The following is an 18,700-nucleotide window of genomic DNA, read 5'->3' on the forward strand; positions in this document are numbered from 1 at the left end:
CACCAAATGGTTGTCATAAACCTTAGTAGCTTATTTGCTAAGCTTTGACAGTGTACTTACAGCTGTATAAAACAGAGAGGGAAAATAGTTCATGTCCCAAAGAGTTTACAATCTGAGGATCAGATTCTGCCACCTTGCTCATGAAAAGTAGTAATTCAATAATTGCACAGTCTCACTGATTTCAATGGGGCTGCTTGCATAGTAAAGTACTACTGAATGTGATTAGGGGAGCCAGTATCTACCTCCAAATGAATACTTATTAATCTAAATAATAGCTGACTTCACTGTGTGAGTTAATGGCAGCATCTGACTTTTGACTACTATCTTAAAGGAAATATAAAGTCTCCACATTTTCAGTGTTTTACACCAGTGGCGCTCAACCTTTCCAGACTACTGTGCTCCTTTCACGAGTCTGATTTGTCTTGTGTACCCCCAAGTTTCACCTCACTTAAAAACTGGTTGCTTACAAAATCAGACATAAAAACACAAGTGTCACAGCACACTATTATTGAAAAATTGCTTACTTTCTTATTTTTACCATATAATAAAATTAATCAATTGGCCTATAAATATTGTACTTACATTTCAGTAATATAGCATATTGAGCAGTATAAACATTTCATCATATGCAATTTCAGTTTGTAATGACTTCACTAGTCCTTTTTCTGTAGCCTGTTGTACAACTAGGCAAATATATAGATGAGTTGATGTACCCCCTGGAAGACCTCTGCATACCCCCGGAGTACACATACCTCTGGTTGAGAACCACTGTTTTATACTAAGTGCCACTTCTCTCTGGAGTGCAGTTCTCCATCAGTCAGCATATTTAAGGCCCATTTACTTTAATTGGAGATGTGTGCATATAATGAGAAAAAAAGATTGCTTAATGATATTTTTTGTGTAGATATGCAGTTTTACCTTGAGTTTTGACTTCCATAATCTAGTACTTAATTCATATAAGAGCTATAAAATACTAGCTTAATTCATATAAAGAGCTTGTCTTATTTCTAGTTCATCATGTAAATGGACAGACCATTGAGGTATCTGTTTGATTTTCTTTTTCCAATTGTTTAATAGTAAAGACAAACATTGTGCAGCCAAGTTAAGGAAGGAACTTAGAATTTAATGTACTGCATCTTCTTGCTGTCACAACTGTCATTTTTTATTTGCAGTTCATGCTAAATATTAAAGTTCACCGGTAAAGCTAAATTTGGTGGGTACAATGCTGTATATAATATTAAAGCTACAAAAATGGTCTCTAGTTCTGGATCATGAACATGGTGGAGGTGGCACTTCCTGAAGAGGATTCAGGGGTAGTAGTCAGAATCGAAGATCCTTCAGGATGGCAGTAGTTCAGAGTTACATTTAAGCCATGTACACAAAAAATGTGACTTGCTTTCTGAGCCATTAAATTGTATTTTTAGAGTTGAACTGAGCCAGTTTTGCTAAACACCATTAATTCTAACAAAGTCCTGATCCTGCTTCTAAGAAATTTCTAATATAAAAGTAATAGGTCTTCTGAGATACGGGTTTGTGTATCATTAATTTCGGTGTTCATAGTATCTCCTTTCCTTCCTAGGTAGAAAAATGTATTCATTATTGCCACAAAAACATGAGTGCTATCATAGCCACCCCATGCAACATGAACTGTGTCAGCGGTGACCTCCTTAAGCGTATCGCTGATCTTTTCACACATAATGAAGTGGACGATGTGAAGGACAAAAAAGATAAATTTAAGAGGTAACTTTTTTCTTCTCCAGCTTAATATTAATAATCACTATTGACCCTCTACTACAGGCTCCTGTTCCTTTTTAGATATTTTGTCAGAAAAGTTAAGACTTGTTAAAGAATTAGTGTGATGTTAGCAACTTATATACTTTTAAAATATCTTAATACACAATATCATTAAATGGCTCAAGAATAAGACAAAATTTCAAGAGAAAGTAAGAAGTTCTAGATAGGAGCCAACAAGTGAAAGGGCAACACTCCAAATGTGAAGACTCATGAAGAGTCCAAGATTAGGAGACAACTGAGTGGATGGGATAGTAGGTGGCTATGAAGAAAGAGGGTTAGAGTGAGCTTTGAAAACAGACATTTTGGACTGAGAGATTGGGTAAGGCGCCACTGACAATAACTCTGGATGGGAGTAGTGTGTTCCTAGTTCCTGGAGAATGAATAGTTTGGTTGCAGTATTCAGGGATTACAGAAGTTTGAGTTGGAATTTCATATGGATATGAAAGATGGCGCTAAAATAGAGTGGAATGTGTAAGGATTTCAGCTGAGCTAGTATCAAGATAAAGACTAATTATTGTAATAGTCAGACTTGCAGAGAAGGAAGATGAGGTAGGAAAGCATTTTAATTGTCAGGGATTACTGGCATTAGGATTAAAGTTAAGGAGAGTAATAGTGGAAAGTCCAGAGGTATAGAGTGAGTGTGATCTTCGAAACATTCAGTAGTAGAAAACTTAGTCAAGGTAAAAGCAGGAAACACAGAGGTAGTGCTCATAAAGTGACCTTGCTCTTTGGGATATGTCAGGTTCTGTTGTGATTGGCACCAATATAGGTTGCTAGTTAGTTGTTTGAGATGCAGGTGTCATCTGCATAGAAATGATACCTAAATTGGTATATGTTTCTTCCGCTGTCAGTGAGAAAAGATAAAGGACAAAAGTGACAAAGAAAGAGCCTTGAGACACAACAAAAGGAAGAGGTAAAGATTCTACCACATATCCGAAAGGAATGGTTAGGGAGGTAGGATTCAAACTAGGGGAGAACAGATTCTTGCTCCAAACACCCAAGAAGTAAAGAAGTATAAGAAAAGCCATATGGAAAAGCTGGAATTGATATGCAAACTAGACGCAATCAACTCAGGATTGAATAAGGACTGGGAATGGCTGAGCCATTACAAACATTGAATCTATCTCCCCTTGTAAGTATTCTCACACTTCTTATCAAACTGTCTGTAGTGGGCTATCTTGATTATCACTTCAGAAGTTTTTTTTTCTCTTACTTAATTGGCCTCTCAGAGTTGGTAAGACAACTCCCACCTGTTTATGCTCTCTGTATGTGTGTGTATATATATCTCCTCAATATTTATTCCACTCTACATGCATCCGAAGAAGTGGGCTGTAGTCCACGAAAGCTTATGCTCTAATAAATTTGTTAGTCTCTAAGGTGCCACAAGTACTCCTGTTCTAAAAGCCATATGGAAGACTTAAGGGGTAACTTTACTTGAAATAGGGTCTATAGGTGACATTTTGGAAAAGCACCAAAATGCTTCACATTGTGAAAACAGTACTTATGAGACTTAGACTGCATCTACACTGCAAGCTAGATGTGTTATTTCCCTGATGGTGTACCCTCCAGCTTCAGGTGGGTACGTGTTTGGCACAGGAAAGCTGTGCCTCTGCTGCCACTATCCATGTTACCACAGCTACACTGCTATTTATACTCGTGCTAGCTGGATGAGAACTAGTACAAGTATGTATACATGAACAGGGGAATCGCAGCTCGTAGTGTAGATCGTAGAATGTCAGGGTTTATTTGGGAAATGGGTTGAGGGCAACAATTCCAAATCCAACAGAGAGAGATTAACTGGAGATGGTATGGTGACTGATGATGATCTAATATGTGGATTCAGTAGAGTTTTTTGAGAGGGCTGAGTGTGCTTTCCAGAATGACAGGGTGGAAAGGAGCTCTTTTTGTAGATGGCAGGCTGCCAGAGTTCCTTTTTGAATAACTATTTTAATGTTGCTGCAGGTTTTGGGTTAGGACACCTAGAGCTTTATATAGGCATTTTTTTATTTTATAAAAATAAATAAAAACAAAATGTTAGCGGTATCAAATGAAGTTGGAAGAGGTTAGTTCTTTTTTCAATAGTTGAAATGACCTTGGTGTAGCTTCAATAGATTTAGAAATGGGGGAGGAAAAACTTGGTGTCCCCTCCACCTATCAGTGGGTCAAGATAGTAACAAGTTACGTGTCTGTTTATTCTTGAAAAGGAGAAGCTAGTAATCTCTTTACAGGACTCAACAAAGAGAGAAATGGGAGTGTTGGTGGGGAAGGTGGAAATTTAATAGTCCAGAATAGGTACCAAGAATCGAAATGCTTGGTTTATGGAAGTAATAGGCTTAAATATGTTTATAAAGGCAAGACTGTTGCAATTAACTCAGTGGGTGTAGGATTGGGTCCTTTTTGGCCACTTTAAAAAAGCACAGCCCAAGACTTTTTCTATAGCCAAATGTATATGAAGGTGGCAGATGTCCACAATGGAAACAAGTTTTCCACATTGTATTTCTTACAGGAAAATTGTATAACTTCGCAAAAGTCAAATCTTGAAACTAACATCTTAAAACCGTCTCATTTAAAGTAGCAGAATGTAGTTATTGATTAACTGCAAACAAAGCAAAATTTAGTTCTGAGCAAATTTGTTATCAACAGTAAACTTTTCTGCAAGAAGATTGAGAGACTGTTTGATCCAGAGTACCAGAATCTAGATTCTCGGGGAAATGCAGCAACATTGTACAGGTGTAGTAATGTTCTTTTCTTACTTTGTTTCTACTCCATTTATGTAGGCTATATGTGCATTCCAAAGTGCCACTCATACTGTTGTATTTCATTTTATGTTTCACTGTTTTGTAGATGCTGTTTATGTAAGAAGCTTTTAACTAAAGAAACAGAAAGAAGAGTCCCTTGTGTTCCAGGAAAAATCAACATAGATCAACATGGAAATATTATTTATGTTCATATAAGGTGCTTCATGCATAGAAAACATAACTTTTTCTCTATACATGTATCCTATTGAGTATGTTTACGAATACTATGTATTTAGAAGGTTAACAAATTCAGTAGAACCTCAGTTATGAACACCTCAGGAATGGAGGTTGTTTGTAACTCTGAAATGTTCGTAACTTTGAACAAAACGTTGGGGTTGTTCTTTTAAAAAGTTTACAACTGAACATTGACTCAATACAGATTTGAATCTTTACTATGCAGAAGAAAAATGCTGCTTTTCTTTTTGTTTAGTACTTTACATTTAACACAGTACTGTACTGTATTTGCTTTTTGGGGGGGGGGGTGTCTCTGCTGCTACCTGATTGTGTTCTTTTAGTTCCAAATGAGGTGTGTGGTTGACCGGCCATTTTGTAAGTCTGGTGTTCATGACACTGAGGTTTTACTGTATCCATCCAATACAAAATTTATAAACTGTAGTATCTACCCACAGATCACCTGAACAACTTTTTTTTATTCTTGTTGCCTTTCTTAGGCTCATACAAATGGAATGTTATGATGTTAGTTTGACGTCAATTGTATGCAACGTGTTGGAACAAATTTTAAAAGAGAAGGTAGTTAACGACATAGAGGTGAATGGTAATTGGGATAAAATACAACAGGGTTTTTCCAAAAGATAAATCGTGCCAGCCCAACCTGATCTCCTTCTTTGAGATAACTGATTTTTTTTTTTTTTAAGACAAAGGAAATGTAGTAGATCTAATCTACCTGGATTTCAATAAGGCATTTGATACAGTTCCACATGGGAAATTATTAATTAAATTGGAGAAGATGAGGATTAATATGAGAATTGAAAGGTGGAAAAGGAACTGGTTAAAGGGGAGACAACAACGGGCCATACTGAAAGGTGAACTGTGAGGCTGGAGGGAGGTTACTAGTGGAGTTCCTCAGGGATCGGTTTTGGAACCAATCTTATTCAATATTTTTATTACTGACCTTGGCACAAGAAGCGGGAGTGTGCTAATAAAATTTGCAGATGACACAAAGTTGGGAGGTATAGCCAATATGGAGGAGGACCAGAATATACAAGAAGATCTGGATGACCTTGTAAACTGGAGTAATAGAAATGGGATGAAAATTAATAGTGCAAAGTGCAAAGTCTTGCATTTAGGGGTTAATAACAAGAACTTTTGCTATAAGCGGAGGACTTATCAGTTGGAAGTGACAGAGGAACAGAGAGAGATCTGCGGGTATTGGATGATCACAGGATGACTATGAACTGTTAATGTAATGCTGCAGTGAAAAAGGCTCATGCAGTCTTAGGAGGCATTAGCTGAGGTATTTACAGTAGAGGCAGGGAAGTGTTAGTACCATTCTACTGGTGAGATCTCATCTGGAATACTGTGTGCAATTCTGGTCTCCCATGTTTAAGGCAGATGAATTCAAATTGGAACAAGTTCAGAGAAGGGCTACTAGAATGATCCAAGGAATGGAAAATCTACCATATGAGAGAGACTCAAAGAGCTTAACTTGTTTAGCCTTACCAAAAGGCGGCTATGGGGAGATGATTGATCTCTATAAATACATCAGCGAGAGAACTCTTCTCCCTCCCTGGTATTTATTTAAGTTAAGCGTCAATCAGGGCCGGCTCCAGGCACCAGCCCACCAAGCTTGTGCTTGGGGCGGCACCTGGAGGGGGGCGGCACGGTGCTCCGGCCGCCGGGGAGAGCGGGGCCACGGCCGGGGCTCGCCGCCCTCCCCTCGGCGCTCTGGCCGCTGGGGAGAGCGGAGCCCCGGGCGGGCTCGCCGCCCTCCCCCCGGCGCTCTGGCCGCCGGGGAGAGCGGAGCCGCGGCGGGCTCGCCACCTTCCCCCCGGCGCTCTGGCCGCCAGGTAGAGCGGAGCCCCGGCCGGGACTCGCCGCCGAGGAGAGCGGAGCCCAGACCGGGACTCGCCGCCCTCCTCCCAGCGCTCTGGCTGCCGGGGAGAGCGGAACCCCGGCCGGGGCTCGCCGCCCTCCCCCCGGGGCTCCGGCCGCCCTCCCCTGCCGCGCTGGCCAATATGGACCCATGAACAAATGGAAATAAACTGGCCATCAACAAGTTTCGACTCAAATTAGGTGAAAGTTTCTAACCATCAGAGGAGTGAAGTTCTGGAACAGCCTTCCAAGGGGAGCTGTCTTCAAGACTGAGCTTGATAAATTTATGGAGGGGATGGTATGTGGGACTGTCTAATGGCATGTGGCCCATCGGCACCTGCCAGTAGCAAAAATCCCCAACAGCCAGAGACAGGATACTAGACGGGGAGGTCTCTGAGTTACTACAGAGAATTCTTTCCCAGGTATCTGCCCAGTGGGTCTTCTACACATGCTCAGAGTCTAAGTGCCCCACATATTTGGGGTCAGGAAGCAATTTTCCTCCAGGTTAGATTGGCAAAGATCCTGGGGGTTTTTCACCTTCCTCTGCAGCCTGGGGCATGGGTCACTTGCAGATTTAAACTAGTGTAAATTGCGAATCCTCTGTAACTTTAAGTCTTTAAAGTTTAAATCATGATTTGAGGAATTCAGTAATTCAGCCAGAGATTAAGGCTCTATTTCAAGAGTGGGTCGGTGGGTGAGGTTCTGTGGCCTGCAATGTAGAGGAGGTCAGACTAGATGATCATGATGGTCTCTTTAGACCTTAAAGTCTATAAGTCTATGTTGTACTTGACAATTTATTCCACAATATCATTGTTGTTAATCCAACAAGACCTCAATTGAAATCACTGGGAGTTTTTGCTGGGTTAAACTTTTTAAATGTAAAATATTCAGAGCTAATCACTTAATCATCCTAAGGACTTGAAAATATGTTTAGCCAAAGACAAATGGAATTAAGGGCTACATTTCAAAATGAGTTGTTAGTGATGGTTCCACACTCTGAACTATAGAGTCTGGATTGACTGTGTCTCAGATCTGAAGATGTCAAATCAAACACTCAACCAGTTTCAGAACAAATAAAAATAAACTTCACTGGTTAAGGTGGTGGGGTTTTTTTTTTGTTTTTGTTTTTTGTTTTTTGTTTTTTGGTCAGAGAGGCTTTCCAAACTTCTCCTTTGTTAAATGGCTAGTTCTTCACCACAAGTATTTACTTGGTTTTTGTTTTAGTCCAGACACAGTCCTATATGGCTGGATTTCCCTGCCTCCGCTTAATGAGGGCCGGCATACTCTAGTTCCCTTTTATTAACAGTTTTACTGTTGCTAATTTAATTTCCATCATTTTTCATCAGATCTGATGGACTAAAATCAGCCTAACAGCAGTTCAGTGTCAGCCCTCAAAATAATATGCATTATTATCTCCTGTCAGTTATTCCAATAACAGGGAGAGGTTTCTATCCAAAGGACCATTTTACTGATGACTAGAGCAGTGAAGTAGGTTCCATCTAAAGTGGCAGCTGGCGCCATAGCCTTATCCTGACATTCTAAGAATATTGTGTATTAGCTAATTTTAAATACCTTCCTTATGTTACCTTAGTTACATTCTTATGTATGTATGTTGATGCCACATAACTCCGTGTGTGTGTGTGTGTGTGAGAGAGAGAGAGAGAGAGAGATACACACACACACACACATACAGCCTCTTAAAGTTACTCCTGTCCTCTTTTATTGCTTCTGAGCATTTACCTTGTATTGTTTTCTGGCTGCCTTCCTAGGCACGGTTAATTTGGCCTTTCTTACACTTAAATTAAGCTTAATGGTGACTAGTAGTAGCTCTAATGCTAGCATATCCATAGCAGCACAATTACACAAAAATAGGTGTGGAGGTGACACTAAGTGTCAGTACCCATTATGTTTGCCTTTGTACAAATACAGAGTAAAAGTTGGCCCCTGCCCTCAAGATTTTTACAATCTAACCAAGGCAGGATGAGGTTAGTGCGTGAAGGTGGAAAAAAAGTATTGTATCTTTCACAGACCAGATTGCCTCACTGCTAAATACTCTCTTTTGGGTTTTAAAAGAAAGTCAGTCTCTCTCTCATTTTTCAGTGGGAGGAAATTAAGTCTAGAATAGTGTATAGTCTAGTTTAAAAACTTTTTTTTTAAAGCCTCAAAAGTACATATTTATCAAGAAGTCATCTAACTTTACAATCTTTACGTAACCATTTCATTGCTACCTATTGTGCCCTGATATGTAGCAACAAATGCATTTCTAGTGCTGTCCTGGGAACCAGTTCCATTGCCATTTGAAGTGTAGAGAGTGGAATGAAATGACGTTATTTAAAACAACATGGATGTGTTCCACGGCAGCAGAGGCTAATGGCAAAGGGATTAAAATATCCCTCAACCTTTGTGTGCTTGATTTCTTCTACTCCCTATGTCCTCCAGACATTTGAATGATACAGTTCCTCCCTGCCACTAGATACTAAGGAAGATGTTCACTAGCCCAGAGAGCAAGAGATCCACAGAGACACTGTGTCTCTTACTTTGCTACTAACCATCAGACAGCTCTTGCACTAACTTGATAGTTTTCCATCATTTCTAGTTCTTATGACTTTCATAGCTTGAGGTGGGCGGTGGCACCCTCTAATGTCTAAGGTCTAATGGTCTCTGAGTTGCAGTGTCCTTAAATTGTTCTTGTATTAACATAAGTGTAGTCCAAAGCCCTTGGTGCTAGGTAATAGTTTGGGATGCTGCATGATGTCTGAATTTAATGCTGATTGTCCTATAACATGTTCTTGCTATGGTAGCTCTTCTGTGAAGGTGTGTTGTTCTCCTACCTCCACCTTGCTTTTTCTCTGCAAACTTCATTGATACAAATATAGGACTAAAATCTCTTCACAATATAATGTGCAGCCTGACTGTGCACCTTTTATTACAGAGATAAAACTTGGGAAGTCCATGAATACTTGATCAGTCTTTATGAGGAATTAAAATCTTGGCGAGATGTGTACTGGCGCCTCTGGGGAATTATCAATTGGCTGAGTTGTTCAAGATGTAATCAAGTGGGTATTCTTGTTTTCACTCACTTGTTTTGTGGCAGCATGGGAACAAAACCAACATAATAATTTTGTGGGTGGATGGAGAGGGGTTGTGCTTTAACTCATAATTAAGAACTCTTTTTCCAGATGGCCTCATTTTGGTAGAAAAATACCTTCCTCTTCCCCAAACTTAATCTACCAATTTTGAGACCAATAAGACTTTTTTTCCCCATAGCTTCTAGAGTGGGAAATCATAATGGGATTTGTTATGAAAACTACGGAGCAGCTGTTGCTGTAACTTTTTAAACTCCTTTGTGCTCTGCCCAAATACAATTCAGGTAGCCAGAAAAAAAATGGGAAATGAGCTTGTACTGGAATATCTGAATTTTAAATGAAAACAGTATGACTAAATTAGGACTAATCTCTGACCAGGTTTGAATGAGACTCATAGCTTTCTGTAAGAAGTAAATAATTGATGTATATCTAATGTACTCCAAAATTCTGACTTTGACAGGCAACATGTGACTAGACAGAATTTTATTTCCTGTCATCTCTTCTTTTTTATATAGTCTTTCCTATGTACTGAATTTTCTCACTGCCAGTACCATGCACAGCCAGTTCTTTATCCCGGTGTGGCAAGCGCATTGGGTACATCTGGCACTGGAATATATCCCTGCTGTAACCAAAAAATTCTTCGATTTGATCCTACTCCACTTCCAAAGGTACTACTTTAATGTTTCACTTTTAGCAATGACTCAGCATAGGGCTGGATCATGATGTAAAGATCCTCCCTGAAGTCAGGGGCAGCAGCCCAGGAGGGAGATTGACTGACTGCTTGCAGGCCTTCTGTCTTCTCTGCTGCTCTGGGGGAGTACAGTATGCTGAGTCTATTCACAGTGTATCATATGTTCCCTGGCAGGCATGTTGAATGGGCCAATAAGCACAAAAGGAACTATTCTCTTGGACCAAGTTCTGCTTCTCAGGGAGTTTAAAAATGAAGTTCCCATTTAACTTTAGTTGGAGTGGGGTCAGGCCCATCAATTGAAACACACAGTGAGTTGTATATAGCTCTGTGTCCTGTGGAAGATGCCTAGTACTAAGGACTGGGAAAGTTCTGAGAGTTCTTAGAATATGGAATCCCTCGGTGCAGTACTTAGTGAAATGAGCTTTTGTCATAAGCCAATATATCTAACATAGTCTCTCTCTTTTATGACAGGGCTGTAAAGTGCGGGATCATGTGATCGGTTTACCGGCTGGAGGTGAAGGTGGGGATACTCTGCCATATCAAACTACTAAAATATTGAATGATCTGCTTCAGCATAGAGATGTTGTTGTTGTACCTTTTTCTAAAGATCAGAATAGGTGAGAAAATTGAATTAAAGCTACTGAAATTACTTAACATTTGACATTAGCACTTGAGTAAATTTTACATTTGATTTTTTCCCCTCTTCTAAACAGACAATGTAGTGGAATTTTTAAAACTTAACTAATATATTTCCAGTATTTTAATTAGAAATTGGGACAAGAAACAGAAATATTGCTATCTGTCGCATTTCAAGCAGACGCGTGAAACAATTCTATCTTCGTAACAGTTCAATCTTGCCTCTATTCATATTTTCATATAGGTACTTCTCAAAACACTAGCCATGTAGCTGTTCTGCAGATTATCCATAGCACAATGGGGAGGAAAAAAGGTCAGATTCTAAGCTTTGTAAAATAGAAAAACTATCATTGTCTTATACTTCATGAACATTTCTTCCTTATAGTGATTCTGGGATTGGGCTGTGTGATGAGAGAGGGATTGAATGTGATGTGCTGTTAGAATCAAATACACCGTGGGGCCCAAAAACTGGAGAAATCAATGCTGTGAGTAATTGCTGCTTTTGTTTTGTTGTTTTCTCTCTGTTAATGACTGTAGTGGATGCTTAGAAAACTCATCCAATCGAGACCTACTGCTATCTTAAAAATAACTAACAAAAAACCAAACCCTAACCTAGTTAATCTAAAACCTAGGTTTCAGGGACATTACCCACTAATTTAGGGCCAAAATGTGGGTTTAGTGGGGAACAGGGAGGTTTTTTCTTTAAACAAAAGCTGTTAAAATCAATTAATGCCCACATATCTACACCATAGAGACCATTTAGAAACTGAAGCTAGTTAGGAACCCCACAATCCTATTAATAAGAAGTGAATCATGTAGAGAACCTGTTACACAAGTGCTGTCTTCTCAGTGTGCTCAAAGTGGTATGTATAACGCTAAGTGAATTGAAATCTGGGTACTTGAGAGTCTGCCATGTCTCGTTATGCCACATTTGAGATCAGAAGAGTTCCTCAAGTTGAAGCCCCTCACTTTAAACTTTATAAAGTGCTTGGAGATCTACTGATGAAAAGTGCTATATAAGAGCTAGGTCGGTATTATTAAGTGAGGTGGGGCTGCTGGCAGGGCATTCACCATTAAGGCCTCTTAGCTTTAGACTTCCTTTCCCTGGTTGGTCTGCCTGTATTTTTTGTTTGTTTTTATTTACGTTTATTGGAAATTGCATTGAACATCAACAAAGATTTTTAAAAGACCCATATTAAGCATAACATTTAAAATAGATAAAATACTTTTATAAAACATAATTACCATCCTAACCACCACCTCCTCATCATGCTTGTCACAAAGCACACGACTTGATATTTTGTAAGCTACTGAGTACTTCAGTACCAATGGTACATGTTAAAACCCCCATATAGGACTTGTGTATTTTCATATGTCCCCAGAAGAGCCTCTTATTGCGTAAACCGCCTTTTCCAAGGGAAAACAGATATCAAGGTCATTGGTCCATTTCCTCTGTTGATAGACTAGATTACTTCTCCCAGTAACACACAACACAGCTCTTTCCTACCAATGAATCAACTCCAACATTACACCAGTGCACTTTAAGCCAAGTTGGGATAGATCATTAATAATGCTAACCATGGTATAAAGAGAATCTCTGCAGTCTGTTGTATTTTTGCAGTCTTCATGCACTGCAGTCCATGACAGCTGAATAACACAGCAGTTCCAGACAGTTAGCCTCGAACTCCCAGTAGCAGTAAGACTCAGCCTAGAGAAAACCACAAATGTGTACTGGAACAAATGTTTGCAAATGCTGGCCTAGACAGAATCTTGTGGTTAACTCAGGTTGTTGCTACTATAATGTAAGTGTTTATTACTGGCTACATAGCTTTAGGTATTCAAGCAAATTCTGAGGTGATTTACCTAAGACTTTAAATTTACTATGTCTATATTTAATTGAATACTAATTCAGATTTATGCACGTGCTTAACTTTACACACCTAAGTAAAATTTCAGTGGGGCTACTCACATATATAAAGTTAAATGTGAACAACTCCTTGCAGAATCCAGGATGTACTTTACCAGAACAAATACTTATTGTTTTTTTATAAATCCATTTGAATCTCTTACTTTGTTTCACAGTGTATATTAACTTGACCATTTCTCCGCCTTTTGTTTCTAGTTTCTTTCTCTGAAAAACTGGACTCTACAGCTGGTTAGTAAAATAACTAGTTCATCCTGCTTTAAATTTTAATGTGTTTAAAATGTTTGTTGCTCTTTTATGTTAACAAATAACCTTGATGTCACTGCCATTTTTCCTATTTCTGCTTTAATTTTTAAATTATAGAATAACTCATATTTCAGTGTGAGATCTAAACACTATATATGTGGAGATGCTACAGTAATTGCTGCTTTATAAGTGTAGCAGATCTGGAAGTTAAACATTAATTTAATCAATATCTTGTTTAAAAATACCTTAATTTTTTCCCCCAAATATTACAATGAAATCTTTAGGAGGCTGTAGTCCTGTAAATTTTCTTCCTTCCTATTATTGCTGAGTTTCCTTTGCTATTCATTGTCATAGACAGGGGATTCACCGTTGAAAGTGCTGGTGCTGGCATACTTAATTTAATAGGACTCTGAGACTGAAGTTCCAAAATAAGATCCTACAGCAAACTTTCTAACTACAATAAGAGTACTCTTTTAAAAAAGGAAAATAATATATATATCTTTTTTTTTATTCCACAGCGGAGCAGGGTTTGTTATGGACTAATTTTAAAAGAATTAAATTTTCTTATTTTAATTCACTTTATAAATAACAGGCAAACATCAGTCTTCCAGACTGCATTGTCCTCAGAACAATGGCCTAAACTTTCAAAAATAACTAATGACTTGGGTGCCCTGCTTGAGACATCTTTATATGGGCCTGATTTTTCAGAAAGTACTGAGCACCTACCCTCCAAAAAGCAGGGTTTTTTAAAGTGCATCAGCTGGGGTACCCAGGATCACTAGTCATTCTTGGAAATATAGGCTCAATCCTGCATTGCTGCCAAGCCAGAAAGCAGCAGTGATCCAGTCACATCCCAGTATGTTGCCTGTGTTGGGGCTTGTAAAGGGGGTGGCATAGAGTTGGATATGCGGTAGGAGAATTGGTTGGAATCTGATTAAGCTAATTTGGGGGCCCCTTTGTATTGCTCCATTAGTGAAAAAGTCTGTCTCAGAGCTGAGGATCTGGCCCAACATATAAAAACAAATGTATATAGCTCCATACAGGAGCATAGTGTGTGGTGCTTGATGAGTACCTCTTTTTATGTGTGGTGCACAAATTAGTGAAAGCAACATTGTATCTCGCTTATTAATTTGTCTTACAGTAGCAATTGGAGCTCAGCTATGTTGGGCGCTGTACAAACATAGTTAAAAAGGTCACTGCCACAAAGGGCTTTGATTGCAAAATACAGAGAGGATAATATAACCTAATGAAATGAAGAGTGTGGGTACCTTCTGCCATTTGCCTCTATGATGACCTTCAAACATGCTGATTTTGAATCACCTCTATGGGCACAGGCCAGTGCAACTTATCCAACACAATCCTACATCATTTGAGCAGTTTCACACCAGGGATGCTCACCCCAGGGCAGAGCAGGTTGCATTGTTGCTGTTCTCCCTGACTTCTAGACTAAGGTCAGAACCCAGTACATGTAAAACACGTAGGCAAGGAAGCCTGCAAACATAACAATATGCTGTTGGAAATATGTGAAACTTGTCTATTAGCTAAAAAAAAAGTCTGGAAACTAGTTTAACAAAAATAGCTGGCACTCGGCCTTGTTTAACTACAACAAAAAAACTTAATGATATGGAAAACCTGTAGAGTTTGAGGAGATAGTGACCTTTAGTGGTACTTTATTCCTGTTGCTTAGAAACAACAGTCATTGCTATCAGAAGAGGACGAGTATACCACTGGCTCAGAGGTCACTGAGGATGAAGTGGGGGATGAAGAGGAAGTATACAAGAAACCAGGTACAATTATCTGTTTGTTATTACAAGAATCCTTTTTTGGTAATTAGGGATTAGAATACAAGGCAGAAGTTTTCTTTTTGGTAAAAGAACTTCAAATAGAAATAAATAAAATAAACCCTATCACAAAATGTCTCACTTGAATTTATATTTTTATTTTTTTTCTCTGAGACATATATTAGATACACAGATTTACCTGTGTTCTTCCAGTCATCAGCTCCAGCAGTAAACACTCACAAATAGGAAAGTACACATATCCAATGTTCTCATACGTATGAGACAGATTAAAGCTATATTCTGTATGGTCTGTTCCCTTCCTTGGAAGGGCTGCTATCAGAGCAGTTTTATTCCTCCTGTCACCTCCTAGATTAATGTTGCAGAAGTGGGGCCTCAGGTTACTAGCCATGTGGCTGTGTCCTCTACAGCAGCATTTGTAGGGTCCCACTCCTTCATTTGCAAACACTGGTTATTGATGGTAAGGACCAGAAGTGAAAGGCAGGCTGTGTCAATTCTCCTAAGATTGCACTGATTCTTCCCCCTAACTCAGGGCCAGCGCAACCCATTAGGTGACCTTGGCGGTCGCATAAGGCACTACAATTTGGGGGGCGGCGATCACGGCGGTATTTCGATGGCAGGACCTTCTGCCGCCTCTGTGGGGGCCGGCATTTTGGGGCGGGACCTTCCGCCGCCTAGGGCGGCAGAAAAGCTGGCAGCACTCCTGCCCTAACTTGCAGTCTCTCTCATACATACAAAGGCCTAACGTGGCCTGCAGGAAGTAAGTGCTGCAGGGCTGGCCACTCCCCTGGCCACCCAAGCAGGAGACAAGGCAGGAAATCCAGAGGGAGGTATGTGGCTCTTAGTTTCCATCAGGACAGATGTGAAGAAGGGCCTTGATTTCAAGTTGGGTGGGTGGAAGAGTGAGGGATTTTGGGAAAGAGGAGGGAGGGCTCTTAGGGCCAAGAACTTTCTGCTGTTCTTGGAATGGTGAGGGTGGGGGTAGAGAGGAGCATGGAGACTGGTGTGGGGAGAGAGAGAGAGAGAGGCAAAATCAGAAAAGTGCTTCTTGAGAAGTGATGTCCTTGGAGAAAAGGAAACTAAACATGGTAGAGTATTATATAGTATGGGGAAAAGCAACTGAAAAAGACACATGGAAAAAATAGCCAAGATATACAACAGAAGAAAAGTAGAGAGAGAGAAATTTTAAATGGGGGATAGAGAAGGAAGAAACCCCCAAAACAAGGGAGATGTAGTGAGTGAAGTTTTAATGTAAAAATGATGCAGAACTCTTGTAAAATTCAGTTGATATATATATATTTTTTATATATAGAGCATGTATAATATACATTCTCTCAAACAGAACCTTGCTAATTCTCAATCAGGAAACAGGTAATCTGTTAAGCAAAAATTCTAGAGTGCAGTAGTAAGATTTTTACAAATCACATAGTAGAACATTTGCTAGTAAACAATGAAGTGTTAGTTTTAACTAAATTACATGTCAGGAAAAAATGCCAAATTACATTACCCTTGAGACTTCTTTGATCATTCAACTAATTCACAGAATTCTTCAACTTGCAACGGATCTTCCAGAAATTAGTGCAAATTAGTGAGGTGTGGTGTTCATTGTGCTTATTATAGTGTTGCCTAAGGGTCAACTGAGATTGGTGCCCTGTTGTACTAAACTCTGTACAAACATAGAATAAAATCTGCCCCTTCCTCCAAAGAGCTAACAATCTAAATAGACAAGACAAAGGGTGGGAAAAGGGGTATAACATACAAGCAGAGTGAAGAGTTTGATGTCTGGTAGTTGGCATGTTTAGGACCACAGTTTTTTTATGTTGTTTAAATCCTTTTGGTGGGATATGACAGGAGGAAATTAACTAGATGGAAACACGAAGGAAGGAAAGGAGACAGAAGGGGTTGGAGCAATCAGTCTGCACAGGACAGAGAATGTCCAGAGTGAAAACTTCAGAAAGCATTCTAATATCATCAAGACTTTTTTTGGTCCATACTTGCATTTTTAGGGATGTATTAAGTGTATGCATGTTTACATTATATTTACAATAGGAAGTGTATGTATTACATATAATTTCTTTGCACTGTAAACTTCAGCTCATGCATGCTTCTTAGGGGAAGCATGTGAGTGGGTTTTGCCTTTGTGCTTTGTGGATGTTGGTCCCATTTTATCATTATCCACCCCATAGCTTTACCAAGGAGGAAAAATATCCAGGTCAATGTCTCATGTGTGTAGGAATGTGGAAGTCCCTATGCTCAACCAGTGTGATTTTTTTTTAAATGTTTTAAATATTTAGTAGCAAATATAATCCTCAACTATTTTAATTAACAGGGAGAAAAGAAAAGCCAAAGAAGTTAATCAAACATCCAAAGAAACAAGTTTCTTCACCTAGTGTTCAAAAAAAGGAGAAACCAATGGAGAAGGTAAATCTGAGTTGTGAAATGGACTATTCAACTCAGTCAGTCTAATGAGGAATTTTTCTTTAATTTTTGCAGCTGGTCTTAAATGTATTCATGAATGCATTTTTCTGTTTTTTTGACAGTCAAATTCTCGAGATGCATCTCCATTCATGTAAGTATTTCTCCCAAGTCCTGGTTGAAACATCTTGCTTAGTAAAATATTACTGACGACAACACTTTTGTTTGTCTCTTTTTACCAGTGTGAGTATGCAGCAGAATAAGTGGGATGCTTCTAGATCACTGAGATTCAACCAAGATGCTCAAAGAGAAGACGGTAAGATTTCATTGGTTTAGCTTTCATAATGCTAATATTAGTGAAAAAAATAGAAATCTGTTATGCAACTACATAACTATTTCAGTAAAGTACTCTGCTTAGCTATGTCAAGGCTGAATGTGATTTCAAACTAGTTTTATACTGGTATAACTACATTGACTTGTTTGGAGTTACTTCTGACTAAGTTGATTAGTGAAAGGAGAACTGGGCCCTTTATGACTCTAAAAAACTGTATATTATGAAACTTGGTTAGGTTAAATTTTTAAATGCTTATTGACAGTTACAAAAAACCTGGAAATGATGGTAAATCACACCACCATTTCAAGTCTGTAACTTAATCTTCTGCCATGCCTAATACAAGCCTACTGATATTTTATTCAGTCATATTAGCAACTATGCATGAATTTTGGGTCTCATCTGTCCATGTAACTTTGCAAGAGCAAAGAGATTATCCTTTGGAACAAAAAGCTTATGGCAGAAGGAAGGCATGATTCTGATATCAGTCATGACAGTGTAAAACATGAGTAATTCCACTGAAGACAATAGTTGCATTGATGGTCATATTCTCCTCTCGCCCCTGGGGACTGATCCCCACCTGGTGTAAATTTGTGCAGCTCCACTTAATAGAATGGCCCTATGCTGACTTACACAAGCTGAGGTTCTGTCCTTTAGCGACTCATATCTATTGAATTTTCTGTTGACCCAGATATTCTATACTTGATTCCATGAAATATGAGAAAACATTGCAGATATCTCTAAACATGGATCTCAGCATGTACTCTGATTAATATTTATGTATAGCATATATTTTTCTGTTCAAAAATTGTGATAAGTGCTAGAATTCAGTTGCAACCAAGCTTTGTTATGCTACACAATAACTTCAAAATCTTCTTGAACTCACAAAATGTTCGTGCTGCAAGGATGACACTCCAGGCAATGATGC

The 18,700-nt window shown here is 39.0% G+C and overlaps 1 protein-coding gene across 3 annotated transcripts in view; it reads left to right on the forward strand.

Moving 5' to 3' along the window:
* SANBR (SANT and BTB domain regulator of CSR) overlaps positions 1-18,700 on the forward strand; it is a 43,301-nt gene that overhangs the window by 19,424 nt on the left and 5,177 nt on the right. For all 3 annotated transcript variants that reach the window (XR_006176092.2, XM_005305645.5, XM_042857231.2), the window contains 12 exons: positions 1,580-1,740; positions 4,438-4,524; positions 4,639-4,749; positions 9,577-9,700; positions 10,246-10,398; positions 10,893-11,038; positions 11,443-11,542; positions 13,180-13,212; positions 14,915-15,014; positions 17,356-17,447; positions 17,567-17,595; positions 17,684-17,757. Coding sequence is in view for 2 of the 3 variants with exons in the window: in XM_005305645.5 (XP_005305702.2) it covers positions 1,580-1,740; positions 4,438-4,524; positions 4,639-4,749; positions 9,577-9,700; positions 10,246-10,398; positions 10,893-11,038; positions 11,443-11,542; positions 13,180-13,212; positions 14,915-15,014; positions 17,356-17,447; positions 17,567-17,595; positions 17,684-17,757 (1,210 nt within the window). In the remaining variant the exon portion in view is untranslated. The remainder of the gene's footprint in view (positions 1-1,579; positions 1,741-4,437; positions 4,525-4,638; positions 4,750-9,576; positions 9,701-10,245; positions 10,399-10,892; positions 11,039-11,442; positions 11,543-13,179; positions 13,213-14,914; positions 15,015-17,355; positions 17,448-17,566; positions 17,596-17,683; positions 17,758-18,700) is intronic.

The sequence above is a fragment of the Chrysemys picta genome, chromosome 3, assembly GCF_011386835.1.
Source record: "Chrysemys picta bellii isolate R12L10 chromosome 3, ASM1138683v2, whole genome shotgun sequence".
Classification (NCBI taxonomy): domain Eukaryota; kingdom Metazoa; phylum Chordata; order Testudines; family Emydidae; genus Chrysemys; species Chrysemys picta.